Raw genomic sequence first — 14811 nt, forward strand, 5'->3', positions numbered from 1 at the left:
TCGTTCTCAATACCACATTAACGAAGAAACCCTAGCTGTACAGAAACTCATAATGCTAGACATTATACTCTATGCGAGACTATACACTCTATCCAATCAATACAATTGAAGAAAAAAAAACCCCTCAGACCCGATGATGAACAACAGGTCCGTGGCCCCTTTCCCCAGGCCTCTTCCAACCGTTCAGGCCACTCCCCTGCGCCTGATTCAAATCCTGCACAACCCCAGGCCCAACCTCCTCAATAGCCCTAACAAGCGCCTCAACAGTCTCCATCTTCGTCTGCACATTAGCCACACACCGGAAAAACTTCCCATTCCCAGCAGCATCGGGATCCTCGCCGCCCGACGGGGGCGCAAAATCCACCATGAAGCCCCTACTCACGATAGCGTGCGTGATCCGCTCCGTCACCTTGCTGTTCGCCTTGCCGCGCGCCGTCTCGTTGGAGACTACCCCGCGCGGATGGACCATTTGCCGGCCTGGCGCGTAGTAGAAGCACACTTGCAGGCACGGCGGCGGGTTCTCGCTGACGAGGATGAAGTTCGGGTTTTGTTCGACGAGCGTCGCGAGGTGGGCCGCGACTGCGCAGGCTGTGTCGATTTGCTGGGCGTAGCCGGCCGTGCCGTAGTAGGTCCAGCCGAGGAAAAGTTTGAGGGAGTCGGCGCGTCGGCCGCATTGGAGAGTGAGGTCCGCCAGGTCCCACACTTCGGGGGAGTCGACGGCGATTTCGGACTCTGGTGCGTTGGTGCCTTCGTCATCGTCGTCGTTGTGGAAGAGGTACCCGGCGGGGAGGGTGTTCGCCTGGTGGAACCGACGGAGGTCGGCGGCTAGGAGGAACGAACATGTCACCGGGACACCGATCATCTTGTGCGGGTTGATAGCGATACTGTCTGCCTTTTCCGTGCCGGCGAGCTTGCCGCGCTGGCGCTCCGAGAAGGCGAAGGAGCCGCCCCAGGAGCCGTCGACGTGGAGCCAGAGGTTATATTTCTTGCAGATGGCGGCGATGTCGTCGAAGGGATCGAAGGACCCCATGACGGTCGTTCCGGCGGTGGCGTTGACGTAGAAAGGCGTGCGATTTTCGCTCAGCGCCTTCTGGACGAGCGACTCTAGTTCCGAAGCGATCATCCGGCCTTGTCTGTCGACGGGAACCGCCCAGACGGCACTGCTTCCGAGCCCGAGCATTTGCGCCGCCTTCTCAATGCTGTAGTGGCCGTGAGCGCTTGTGAAGAGCACAAAGCGGTATCCGCCATTTCCGTCCTTCTTGGTGTCCGGGAAGAGGTTGTTGCGCGCGATGACAATCGACGTCGTGTTGGATGCGGAGCCGCCCTGGACCGAGATTCCGCCTGCGCGAGGGCCTTGAAGCCCGAACAGCGCTGCTAACTGCTTCCCAGTGTATTTCTCGATGATCGACAACGCCGGCGACACTTGATAGACGTGCACATTGGTGTTGAGGGCCGCGAGGATCAGCTCCGAGGCGACACCGGGGGCGTTCGTCGACGCATACAGCTTGTCGAGGAAGCCCTGGTGCCAGGTGTTGACGGAGTAGCGGAGGACTTTCTGGAGGGCTCCGATCAGTCCGTCCTGGCCTGTTCCCTCTTCCGGAAACTCTAGTTGGAGTAGTTTCTGCAGTTCTTCTGGTTTGCGATAATCGACGAGTGAAGTGGTTGGTTCGGAATGGGTGCCGTTGGTGCCATTTGTGCCATTGGTGCCATTGGTACCATTTTGAAGGTGTTTTTGACTGAGGGGCTCTTCATCTGCGGCGCGGATGAAAGGGATCAGGAGGTCCTCGACTGCATTGAGAAGCTATAGTGGGCGTAGTGAGAATACTGTTGGCCTCATGCAGCGATTTTAACAGGAAGGAAAAGCGAAGAAAAAAAAAAGAGCAAAAAGAAGACTCACATTGCGAACTTCGTCCGCGCGACTGGCTTGCGCAGGGGTAGCCATTGGTATTACCAGAGAAAACTTCTCGGTATAAAGATGAATTCAAGTATAGATAATTGCTAATGATATCAAATATGCAGGGAGTATGTACGTCCATGCATGCTCTTCGTGGTTGTTATATGGGGAGTGGGCCCAGCCGATTCCGGCGCCGATGGCGACAGATACCGCGGGGTTGACATCATGATCTACACGATTCCGAGGGTGAGATTATCTTATTAAAGATTTGATATAACCTCAAGATTCAATTGGATTGGACGGAATATTTGGAATAATTCGGTCGAGCCTGTACAGATATGCTTGAGAGGCTTAGTTGGCGGCAGTGAGCCCCGCTACATGCCTACAGTTCGATCATGCAATGTAGATCATTGGGATTCATTTCAGAGACGTCTGTTTACATGCGATCTAGACTAGTCTAACATGACAAGGTATTATATACAGCAAAGATATGCATTTTTTCCACCATCCAAACCCTACGATTTGGCCGCCCCATCCCCCTTCGTGGCCTCCTCAGCCTTTGCCGCAAATCGAGCCCGCGCCAGCTCAATCTTCGACTTGGGCCGTTCTCCAGTGCCGTCGCCACGGTCGATACCTTTCGCCTTCGCGCCCCATTCACTGCGTCGCCGCTTGTAGAGATCCATCGACCAGTTCTTCCATACAGCGCGACCCACGAACGAGTCCCGGAGCGTCATCTCCTGCTGAGAGAGTTCTTGCGCCATGCGCTCCTTGACAAAGTAGATGTCATTCGTGGCCGGCCACAGCGCATCGACCACGTGTGAGCCGCTGCTGTCGAGTGCCAGGTCCACGAGATGGCCTTGGAAGCGGGTTGTAAATTGGCGACGGAACTGCGGCGTGGAGGTGGGTAGGGTCATTGCTTGTTGGAGGACGCGAGACGCCGTAGGATCCTTGGCTAGCTCGAGGAGCGACTCGGATGATTGCGCGAGCAGACTCGAGTGGATCAGCCCGCTGAGAGGGCCGCGAGCGGTCAACATTGTCTGTGCAAGAAGCGAGCCGTGGAGCCTCTCGGCGGCAGTAGGTGCTTGGCCTTGATCAGCCCCCGACTCCTTGAACTCTGCGTTTGGCTGATTTGCGGCATCGCTGGAAGTGTTCTCCCGTCGAAGGATTTGGTTCAGTCGGCGGGCCGGGTCCTTGTCGTAGGCCGTTTCAAAAGCCCGAGCGAGGGTGTTTGTATCGATTCCACGAACCAGACACCGTTCAATCAATACCTTGGGCACAACTAGCCGGCCCCGTTCAATCAGACTCGGGATTTGAGGGGACAGTCGTTCCACCGCTTCCTTGAGATCATCTTTACCAAGTCGTTCCAGGACCCGGAGGACAACATATCCAGCTGTAATGTTGCGCGCGAGTGAGGCGATCTGATCGTGGAAGAAGTTTCTATAAAAGCTTTTGAAGAGCTTCCCGTGTACGCATCGCACAATGGTTTCCACGAGGCGAGACCCGACCGGATCGTAGAGCAGGCCGCGAATGAAGCTCGTGCCTTCACTGCCCTCACTGAACTCCTCATCGGGGATCAACTTCCGGATGATCGAATTCGGATCCTTGGTGGCAGACTTGCCAAAGTGTAAAATCTCCAGAGACACCAGCACCTGCAAAACCGGGTTTCCAACCGGATGGGTCGCCAGCGCTCTCAGATATGTATCGTCCAGCACAGTTATAATATCCTTGATGATCTTCTTCAAGGTCTTCACGAAGGTATCCGGCACGCTTCTCTTCTCTGCCACGACGTTTTCTTCCCGGGATTCCATCTTGGCGCCCACCCGCTCTTTCTTGCGACTGGCGACGACCGAGTCGTTGCTCGTTACATCAACCGGTTCGCCCCCGAGAACGAGAAGGAGAACCCGGATCGTGTGGGACGCGAATCGTTCGGTCAAGAGATAGCCCCAGTTCCCCTCCAATTCCTCCACGACCTTCATGAACATCTCTGCGAGCGATAGCTCCGGCTCCGGGTCTTCCTCATCCTCCTCCTCATCGCGACGAGCCTTCGCCTTCGAAGGCTTATCCATTACCCCCGGCGCCGCGCTCACAAAGAGCGCTTCGCAGCAGTGGCTGGCGAATCGATGCTGCACCAGGTGCAAGAAGTGGCCGATGAACTTATTGAACAGCCTCCGGATCTGGCGCATGTCCGACGCAGCGATCAACTTCTCCATCAGTCTCGAGCACGACTGACTGCACGCAATCTTCAGCTCCTTGCCATTAGCCTCCCTGTAGACGCTGTCGATAAATAACCGCCGTTCCTCGGTGTCACCGAACTGGTCCAGCTCGAGCATCTCGTTCGCGCGCGAAAAGTACTCCTGCTCCTCGGTGTCCAGAAGGCCGTAGAACGGCATGTCGCCGCCCTGCATCTGATCGTGTCCTTCTCCATCTCCATCGACTTGCATCTCCTCTCCCAGTGGTATGTAGTCCGCGCCGCCGGTGATCTCATCGTCCGTTGATTCGGGCTTCTGTCGCTTTGGGGAGTGCTCGGGCGCGTCGTCGTGCTTGCGCTTCAAGGTGTCTTTGTTGGCTTTCTCGGCCGCACGCCGACCTCTTTTCTGATTTTCACGAGGCATGATGCGACAGTCAAGGGGGGGGGTTGGGGTTGTTGTGGAAGCTTGGCTGTTGGTCAACTTTTTCTTTTTTTTCTTCCGGCTGGGAAATTTTTGGATAAGCGGTGGTCCGAGCGTCTTCCGCTGATAGTCGGTGTTTGTTTTGTTTGTACGGTGATAAGCTCCCATCAAGACATCCATTATTTCAAACTAGGATAAGAGTACAAGGCAGAAAGTAGCACTTTTCTTTGCTCATAACACGTATAAAAATACAAATATGTGTGAAGTATTATATGGCAGAGTAGATCGCAGAAACGTGTCTGCCACACTCAACCCGCTGCTCCATGCTCACTGTCCGCTTGCCAACTTTGCCCTTGTGACGGGGCATGATCTGAAGTCGCGCCTCCTGCTTGGGGTGTTCCCCTCCTGTCTCCAGCGGGGCGTTGATATACGTCGGCTTGGACATGTTGGTCCTCTTGCCGGTTCCGAGCTGGAAGTGTTCGTTCCCTCCCCACCAGAGGACATCAAAGCCCCAGTCCTTGGAACTTTCCAAAGAGGCGGTGGACGATCTTTCCAAATGGGCACTGTTGTCCATGATGGCAGACACGTGCGTTGTGCCAACGGATATTTCACGCAACCGGATTGGGGTCAGTTTTTTAGCACGCTCGTCGTACTCGAACAACCCGCTCAACGCTTGGATCTTGGCAGGCACGTCCTGAATATGCGTCCACTTTCCAGTCCCGAGAGCACCCCAAATCCCCCTCCCACAAGTCCAGGTATCAGCGGTGATGCGGTCCAAGTCGCGGATTGCGGATGGGTTTTCACCCGGGCCGACGATACGTTTGGCATCCACCGTGAAGAAGCTGTTAGCTCCCCCAGCCGCAATGCTGGTCACTTTGGGGAACCAAGTGTTGCCACGATAAAGTTTCTTGACGGGAATTGCGGTCGGGGTGTCGTGGAACGGGAGGGCAGCGTCAAATGCGAACCCTAGCTGCCCAAATGAGTTATCGCCGAAAGAGTAAACACTGCCATCCTTGCTCAAGGCCAGGGAGTGGTAGTCTCCAGTTGCGATTTGGACAATCTTGGACCCGGCAAAGCCCTTGACCTCATGACAGGAATCCACGGGACCCTTGGGCCGCGTCGCCCATGCCAGCCCAGGAACCCCCAATTGTCCGAAAGACGGGTAGTGTTCTGTAGAAGAAGCAACAGAGAAGACTCGGCCAGAGCTGGTCATTAGAAGGGCATGTTCCAGTCCGCCACTGATGGCGGTGACCTTTTCGCCCAGCCCCAGGCTTGGCTTCAGCAGACGATAGCTAACCTCTGCGGTGCCAGACCAGTAAGGCACCCAGGAGCCTTCTTTCAATTTCCTCCCGCCCAACTGATCTTCCTTCGCCATCGGCAGGGAGTATACGTTCCCGTCAGACGACAGCGTCAGGATTCGGTCGTTGGACATGCACACGGATATCAGGTTCTTGCCAGTCAGAGTCTTGGCGGGCTTGAACTCCGTTTCCGAATAGCCCTTCCCCCATTGCACAAGGTCACCATTTTCCAGAATCGCAGCTCCCATCTTCTCTTGCAGCTTGATATCCCTCAGTACATGGCCGTCGAAATAATGAAGGCTGCGTGGTGTTTTGATGTTGGTGGCTTTGCTTTCGGGGTCCACCACACGATGCGCATTGTCTCCCCACAGGTATACCCCTGGGCTTTTCACGCTTCGTTTCTCTTGTACGAGTGGAAAGTCGTCCGCCGTTTTCGAGTGATCTTGCGCATTGGATGGCGGTGCGCCTTGGATGCGAGTGGTGTTGGATGTCGCATACGAATAGGCGAGAAATGCAGCAGTACCAGCTCCTGCCAAACCCAACGAGTTGCGGAACCAGTGCGATGACGACGTAGGCTGTTCAAACGTCTGATTGCCATCGGTAGGGCGAGCATAATTTCTGCGCGCAGGTGTTATGGTAAGGCGGCCGCGCTTGGGAAGCCGACGGCAGGCACTGGCGGTATTCGCCGCGGGGCGTTGCATTCGTGCTGTCCACATGGTGACGGTAATTAGTATTTCACTCAGTTTGCATCCTTAAATAAGACGTGGACTTGATTGCGTTCTCGCGGAGAACAAGGGACAAATGAATGGGGAGAAGAAGGCGAACTTCGAATACCCCAACTAATAATCAGTTGCGTCAATGCGCGAGAGCGGAGGATGGCGGCAGAATATCGCAAATGGAACGGGTTCCCGAGGGCGCGGCTTTGGGGAAGGTGTCAACAATCATCGTTATTCGGTCGGTCTACGAGTTGTCCTCGACTTCAATGTCTTTTGAGTTGGACAGACTCTCGCCGGTCTACACTTCTGAACACCAACACAAGCCCAAAGCGAATCCTCACCCTCTCACCCTTTAAATCCGACCCGGTCCCACAATGCGCCAGCAAGCTGCGGGACAGCGAAGCCGTCGCCAGACAGCTCCTCCCCGTCCGCCCCTAGATCTCCAAGCTAAAAAGACAGAGGAGCTCGACGAGTCCCCAGATGGGTTAGACACTGTATCCAATATTCGCAATGAGCTCGACTTTACCCAGTGGTTCAACGAGGTGGAAGGAAGCTTGTTGGAAACCAGCTACGATGAGTACCAGTACGTAGTACAAGGGCCACGTGCATCCGCGACGATCAGGATATACTGAGAGCTAACTCCCTGACACAATAGGTCTTGCCTCCACGAATTGCAGATGTCAAAGTCCCATTTAGATTCACTCTTATCCGATACCTCTTCGACCCTCGATCTCCTAAGCAGTCTGTCCAAAGATTTCGAGGCAGTCGATTCGCAAACGTCCAATTTCGAGAAACAATGCGAAGGGTTACTTTCTGCCCAGCGGCGCGACTTGGAGCTCGCAATCAATATAGAGGACAATCTGCAATACTATGACTTTTTGGATCCTGCTTCAAGAAGGCTTAATGCCCCGGGTGCTGGGAATGCCGTACGAGGACGGGATTTCTCGGAAATGCTCAAGCGACTGGACGAATGCCTGGACTATATGGAAACGCATGTGCGTCAAATCGTCACTATCCCGTATACTGTGCGATGGCTAATGTTTTCTTCTAGCCCGAACAAAAGGAAGCAAGCGTATACCGGTCCAGGTACCGTCTTCTCATGACGCGAGCCCTCACCCTCATCCGAGGGCACTTCGTCGCCGCCCTTCGCGACATATATCTCAACGTATCCAAGAAGATCGCAGACAAGCAGCTTAATGATACAACCATGTCCGCCTTGTTGTATGCCAAGTTCCGAGTTGGCGCCCCCGAACTGAAACAGATCGGCCTCGAGATCCAGAAGAGAGCCGTGCCGCCGTTGGACCCGGACCAGGGTTCTGAAGCTGAGTATCAGAGTCTCCTCAATGAGCTTCAGGACAATTACGCAGCGACCCGCAGCAAACTCATAGTGCCGCTTGTACGCAAGCAACTACATGAAATTTCACAGGCGCCCAGTACGTCGACTGATCTCGTGTCTTTTGCGCGCGGAAGCATCAGCTATATCCGCGGGGTGTGTCTCGACGAATACGACCTCTGGGGAGAGTGGTTCCACGGTCAGGGAGGTTTGTATTACTTTCTGGAGTCAATCTGTGAACCTCTCTACGACCACCTCAGACCAAGGATTATACACGAAGACAAAATTATCAGACTCTGTCAACTTTGTACCCTCTTGCAGACCCGCTACATATTCGACCAGGAAGAAGAGACAGAGACTACCGATGCAAACCAACTCGACTTCCCTGCGCTGATCCAGCCGGCATTGGAAGACGTCCAAACACGGCTCGTTTTCCGCGCACAGGCTTTTCTCTACGATGAGATCGAACGATATAAGCCGGGACCGGATGACCTTGACTACCCTGCCCGCAACAAGCAAGTCGCAAACGCAGTCACAGAGGGCGAGAACCAGATATCTGGAAGAAAGATCGCACCCGTTGACGTGCTTGTGAATCTTTCCAAGCCGTCAAAGCAAGGAGAAGAGAACTCCGAATCTCCACAGGAGCAAGACCCCAAATGGGATTTCGAGTCGCAAACAGCCCTAAGCGGGTGGTATCCGACGTTACGGAAAGCCATCTGGCTTCTGAGCAGGATCTATCGCCTTGTAAACGTACTGCGTCCCCATATGCCCATCTCCCCTTCTACAACTGCACACCCCACTAACCAACTGTCCATTAGTCCACCGTCTTCGACGATCTCGCCCACCAAATCGTCCACCAAACAACCGACTCCCTCCACTACGCCAGCACCCTCATCGCCGCGAAATCCCCCATCAACGCGCAGCTCTTCCTCATGAGCCACCTCCTCATCCTGAAGCAACAAATCGTCGCCTTCGACATCGAATACGTCGCCCCGGAAGTCTCCTTCGACTTCTCCGGCGTAACGAGCACATTCTGGGAACTGCGCGAACGAGGCGGCCTCTTCAACCCCCGCAACCTCATGCGACTCGTCGGGCACGGGCTCCTCCCGCGCGTCATCGAGAACATGCTCGACGCCAAAGTCGAGCTCGACGGCCGCCTCCGCACAGTCATCAACGACTTCATCAACGGCTTCGCAACGACCATGACGGCGTCGCTCCCCGCCAAATTCGTCGACACCCGCAACCTCCAACGCGGCGAGCTCATGTACCCCACCTGCCGCAACATCGAGAAAGAGGTGCCCAACCTGCGCAAGATCCTCGACGACTACCTCGACGACGCGCGCATGAAGGAGACGCTCGTCGGGGCCGTCCAGGACCGCGTCATCCAGATCTACGAGGAGTTCTTCGATAAGTATACGTCTTCGGAGAAGAAGCGGGGCCACTTTGTTAGTAAGAAGGGCAAGGGCCGGGAGGATGCCGTCTGGGACGTGGATACCTTTGCGGAGTGGTGCGAGAGCGTTTTTCTAGTCGGCGTCTCGGATCATGGTCAGGGCCAAGAAGATGACGATGGCGATGATGCCGTTACGAATAGGAGCGGGACACCGATTTCTCAGCGGAGGTGAAGGGGGGTAAGGGGTCAGTGTCGTGAGATAGATTTATACAGATACCATTTTCTTTTTTTCGAATTTGAAACTCGATGTAAATACTTGAAGGAAGCCATCCAGCGGAGTATGCTTTTAATATAGAGTTATTATGTGTTAGGGCATTGCTAGGGTTGCACAGAATCCACCGTGCCTTTTTCAATTTATATTCAAATTTTCTAAACAGGATTATAAATAGTGAGATGTACCAGACAGTAAATTGCGACCCCCATTAGAGAAAAGAAAAACCACACCAGACGGTTAAGAAAAATAATATCCAAAAAGAAAAGAATCCAAATATACTTTGGCGACAAGGCGCCGTAATTACACGAAGATATAGACAGGTTCTGGGGGTATGATGCAAAAGCGCAGAACAGGAAGTAATGGAATACTCGGTAATCAAAAACATCACGCTGGGATAACAACGTGGCGAATCTTGGCGTATAGTTCGGTATCCAGAAAGTTGTACTTGGGCTCGGGTTCGCAGAACGGGTGGCGGGTGAGGAGGGTTTCGGCGGTTGGGCGGTCGCGCGAGTCACTATTATGAAGTATGTTAGCACAATCTGGAGAAATGGAGATGAAGACAGCAAGGGTACTACTTACACCGTGAAACAGTCGTACATGAAGGCGAGTGCCGCCGGACTGATGTTGATCGATACGTCCTCTGGGATGGGAGGAGCTTGACTCAGACTGCCGAGCTTGAAAATAGCGCCGATAGCCTCTTCTCGGCTCCAGGGCCGACGGCCAGCGAACATCTCTAGCACCACGCAGCCAAGAGACCAGATATCGACCTTGGCGCTGTAGCCCTGGCCCTGGGAGTGGATGACTTCCGGCGCCATCCAGAATACAGAGCCCTGCATGGAGTTGGTCGAATCGTTGCCGTAGATGTTGTCGGTTTTCTTGGAGATGCCGAAGTCGGAGATCTTGCAGGATCCGTCGAGGTCCAGGAGAATGTTATCCGCCTTCAGATCACGATGCAGGATCCCCCGGTCGTGGAGGTACGACAGCCCGTCCAGCGTCTGCCGTGTGAGAGACTTGACAACGCTCTCCTCGAACTTGCCGTGTTTGCGCAGACAGCTACCGATGGAACCACCAGAAATGTACTCCAGGTAGATCGAGATGGAAAGCTCGCCCCGTTCGCAGCCGAGGTACTGCACGATATTGGGGTGTTCAAGGTGTTGCATGGTGTCGATTTCTTGATCCATGGCAGCAACCATCTCCTTGATTCGATCCCTGTCTTGTCCCGCAATTCTAGGGTTGATCTCCACTTGCTTGACAGCTAGCACCTCACCGTTGTCGGCATTCATGCCCAGGAACACACGGCCGTAGGTGCCCTTGCCGATCAGCTGACCGCGAATGATACGAAAAGTGGGTTGTCTTTGAGGTGGACCCCCCGAGGCAGCGCGGTTCTGGGGGATGGGATCAAGCCGATTGAGTCGTCTGCCCGGCTTTGGACTGATCTGCATGATCCTCCCGCCGAACATTTTAGTACTCTTCCGGCGCAAAATATCTCCAGACTTCTGGCTCCCGGCAGGAGCATAAACGCTACGGTTCCTGTTCGACTGGTTCGCTCCTTTGGCAACTTCTCGTATGGACTTCATCCGCGTAAGTCCGCCGCCGCCGCCGCCGCCGACGCCACCGCTGGAACGAGTAATGTTGCGTCGAGCAACGACACCAGGGTCCTGGGGTGTCATGGTAGGTTCATTCGAACCTAGAGGGTTTTCACCGGCATTAGGAGTTGGCGGTGTTGGGTAGGACGGACCGTCCTGTTTCTCTCTATGAGCCGCCTCGTTCTCCGCGGCAACTCTGCTCGCCGGTGATGAAGGCGGCGAAGGACCTTGCCCATCCAGATAAGGTGCATCAAGGTCGATATCAGGGAAGAAGTCGTCGAGGTGGTCAATGACGCCTTCCACGGGAGGTCGGCTTGCCCAAACATCACGAGCAAATGAGTCCCGGCGCGGTTTCTCATCCTCCGGTGAGCCAGTCATGTCGGATAACGACTCCCTGCCATTCCCCGAGTCTCCGCTAGACTGGGCAAAGGTCTCGCGGCTAGCGCTTGGTGACCTGAAGCTGACAGATAACTTCTTCCGCGCGGTATTGTCGGTCTTCACAGTGAGAGAAGGCTTCCTGGGCGTTTTCTGAGAGTTCACGCTACTGAAGGTATCCGTAGCCTTTGTTGGCGTGCTCTTGTTTGCTAGAGGGACTGCAAAAAGCCCATCATCTGAGTCATCATCCGATTCCTCCGGTAGCATTGGTGACCGTTGGAAGGATACCCTGGTCTCTTCAAAATCGAATTCAGGCCCATACGACTTTCGAGACTGCAACGTCGGTTTAGGCTCATCAGGAGCAAAATCATTCACCACAGGAGACACTTTTTCAGATGGGGGCTGTTCTTGAGGGAATTGCACAGCATTTCGTGAGTCACTCACAGGCGTGCTGTGATTCGAGCTTCCACTAGCCTTGGCCGTTCGAACCGATGGAGAAGGAGTACCAATGGCACTGGTCATTCTACCCACAGTGGCCAGCATTGCCCCAAGGCCATGAGTCCCGTGAGTCTGCTGAGCCTGTTGAGTTTGCTGAGCCTGTTGAGTTTGCTGAACCTGCTGGGTCTGCTGAGTCTGGGGGGCTGGGGCTTGCTGTATACGAGGACGCTGCGAATCTCTCCTCCTCAGAGAATTAAGCTTGGCGAGAGTATTGGACTCGTTCGGTGCTGTGGGAGGATTGCGGAAAGGCACGAGGGTTTCCGCCTTCTTGTCCTCGTAAGGGGATACCCGCGGGGAGTCAAAATCAATAACGCCTTCCCGTCTAAAGCCCGTTTCGCTGTAAGCATCCTTTCTCGGCGGTTGAACATTGGAGATTCGGTTTTGTTTCTGCTTCCGCTCAACATCACGCATGTGCTCCTCTTGACGAGCTGCCAGATCAGCAGTTTCTGGATCAAGAGACGCCGCCGCCGCTTCTGGGCCGCCATCCACAGGGGACATTCCGAGCGACAATTGGGAGACATCGCGAACGGGAACCTTGGCAGCATGCGGCCTTAGTTGTTGTGGTCGAAGGGTCGATTGGGGAGATGTAGGCTTAGATTGGTTGAGAGGTGAAATTCGGCTTCGAGCGTCATCATCCAAAAGCTTTCTCTTTGGCGAGGCTGTGGCCTTCTCCGGGATTGAGACACCTAGCCCAGCATAATTATGGGCGCCAGAGTTGACGTATGGCCCGCGTACATATAGCTTCAAAGACCCAATGGCGTCTGACTTCGTCCTCTGAGATAGTGTCAAGTCTGTGTCATTGAGGGGACTATCATGTTCAGTCTGACCAGGTTCCGTTTCGAATATCTGGGCCGCGGGCCAATCAGATATCCCAATCTGTTGGCAGATGGTCGCACGCAACCTGACCACTGAATCTATATCAGTGATATCAATCAGGCGATAATTGAACGCGTCCAAAGTTACAAAGGCCCACTTCTTCCCCTTCTGCGCCGGTCTTGCTTTCATGGGAAGCCGCTCGTGATCGGACACGGATGCTGATGACGGACGCTCCCCCACTGAAACATCACTGCTGTTGAAGTTCGGTCTAGTGTAGGGATGAGTGGTGTTGTATCGAGGGCTCGTTGGGGACTCCAAGAATAGCTCCTCGGGGGAAGGATGATTGGAGTCGCCTGCCTTTGACTTCTTCATAAAACGTGCCCGGAACCCTTTGCCATGTTCTCGAGGATACGATACAGAATTGTCTCCATTCGGATGACGAGTTTCTTGTGGCGAAAGACGGCTGCTTTCTTGCTTGTAGCTCTCGTAATACCGCCGGCCTGATGTTGAATCCGCACTGTTGCCACGGGAGTGCTCTCGTTTCATAGTCAAATCATTTGCAGAGGACGAGGCACCCATATAGTTAGGGTAGTGTGTAGCCGGGCTGCTGCTTTTCGGACTATCTTCGTATCCACGGCCAGGGAATGGGAAAATGCCGTTATCGCTAGACAAGGAAGGGTGCCTCCGATGGTCACCCTCAATATTAGAGAGCACGGCTCGGGAGAAGTCGGAGCGACCATGCGCTGTCCCTGTGCCCTCGTTCGGGGTAGTCTCGGAGTTCTGGTAGTCATGGCTTGTAGGATTGGGCGTAGTGGCAGACCACTGGGCATTCTGCTTTTGGTGATGAGCCAGTAACGAAGCCTTCAGGCTAGGACTGTTGCCACCAGGGCCGGCAGAAGTAGGCTCTTGGGGCAATTTCGGTGAAATATCCAGAACCCCGTCTTGGAATACTTGGGACTCGCGTCGCTTGTAGGAGGGCAAACCAACATCGTAGTTTCCATCATCCTGGATCTGGCGAATCAGCCTTCGCATCCGTCGGCCTTCCTCTCGTTCGCGCGGTTCGTCCCAACCTGTCCCGCTGATCCCACAAGCTTTCGCAAGCTGGGGGTATACAACATTATGCATTTTGCTCAGGTTAGGTCGGCCATTCGGTCCATGTCCCAACTCCAGGAAGTCGGCCCCTTGTAAGTTTAGAGCCCTGAACGTCTCCTGCCAGTCTCTAGAGAACCCATTCTTTGCAAGCCAGGACAGGATCCGCTCTAAGGGCCATTGTACTGCAGCTTCGCTGGCCGACATGCCACCAAACAGTATGTTATTATTGTGTCGGTGACTGGACGACTTTGTCAACTCGGTGGGTTGGTTTACGGGCTGCGGTGGCTGGCTTTGGGCGGCATTCATTCCCTGTGCCGGAGAAACAATGCCATGGCTATTGTCGATTACACCCGCTGACGATGGTTGGGCCAAAGGCGTATTTGGAACATTTCCGTCCCGTTTATAAGCACCGGGGTCAGCACCGCCACCACCATGCTCATAAACAGGGTTGGAGGGGAGTCGTGGTCTATCGCCGGTCGGCAAGGTTCCCTGGCTGTCGTACGCATGCATGGAATGCAGATCGAACGGAGGTATTCCAACACCTGGTCCAAATGAACCAGCCTGTGGGACGTACGTTGCGGACGTGGCTGGTCTACTATAAGTCGGCTGATTCGGATGGGCCATAGGGGGCGGAGGCGGAGGTGGAAGAAAACCTTGAGCCATTGCCTGCCTAGCTGGCCAATTCTGCTGCCAACCAAGACTATTTTGGTGCTGTAGCTGGGGGTTTCCCATTTTCGGCGCACCATATGGTGTTGCGGGGGGTGGTCCGGGGGGCGGGCCGGGAGGTGGTGGGGGCATTGCACCTTGAGCTTGGGGATGTTGATATCGAGGCGGAGGCGGCGGTAGCATTATGTGTGACTGGGAGGGCTGGGTTGAGGATGGCGGTTGGACCGGCACATACTGTTGCTGTCTTTGACCGTCCATTGTGTC

At 54.6% G+C, this 14811-nt stretch overlaps 3 protein-coding genes across 3 annotated transcripts; 1 reads left to right on the forward strand and 2 right to left on the reverse strand.

The window, feature by feature from the left end:
* Window positions 1-124: 124 nt before the first annotated feature.
* On the reverse strand, window positions 125-6049 carry BDW47DRAFT_118949 (uncharacterized protein; the record flags this gene model as incomplete). The annotated part of the gene is made up of 4 exons (XM_024815276.1): window positions 125-1801; window positions 2273-2276; window positions 2492-4488; window positions 4799-6049. 4 exons carry the CDS (start codon window positions 6047-6049, stop codon window positions 125-127), a joined length of 4929 nt encoding a protein of 1642 aa, XP_024670116.1.
* A 707-nt stretch (window positions 6050-6756) lies between these two features.
* On the forward strand, window positions 6757-9496 carry BDW47DRAFT_109119 (Golgi transport complex subunit COG3). Its single transcript, XM_024813389.1, has 4 exons — window positions 6757-7100; window positions 7173-7512; window positions 7569-8600; window positions 8669-9496. Exons 1-4 carry the CDS (start codon window positions 6892-6894, stop codon window positions 9470-9472), a joined length of 2385 nt encoding a protein of 794 aa, XP_024670117.1. The 5' UTR covers window positions 6757-6891; the 3' UTR covers window positions 9473-9496.
* A 402-nt stretch (window positions 9497-9898) lies between these two features.
* On the reverse strand, window positions 9899-14544 carry bck1 (putative MAP kinase kinase kinase (Bck1); the record flags this gene model as incomplete). The annotated part of the gene is made up of 2 exons (XM_024816720.1): window positions 9899-10028; window positions 10094-14544. The coding sequence occupies 2 exons, from the start codon at window positions 14542-14544 to the stop codon at window positions 9899-9901; spliced, it is 4581 nt and encodes a 1526-aa protein (XP_024670118.1).
* Between the last annotated feature and the right edge of the window lie 267 nt (window positions 14545-14811).

This window comes from Aspergillus candidus (assembly GCF_002847045.1).
Source record: "Aspergillus candidus strain CBS 102.13 unplaced genomic scaffold BDW47scaffold_38, whole genome shotgun sequence".
In the NCBI taxonomy this organism is placed as follows: domain Eukaryota; kingdom Fungi; phylum Ascomycota; class Eurotiomycetes; order Eurotiales; family Aspergillaceae; genus Aspergillus; species Aspergillus candidus.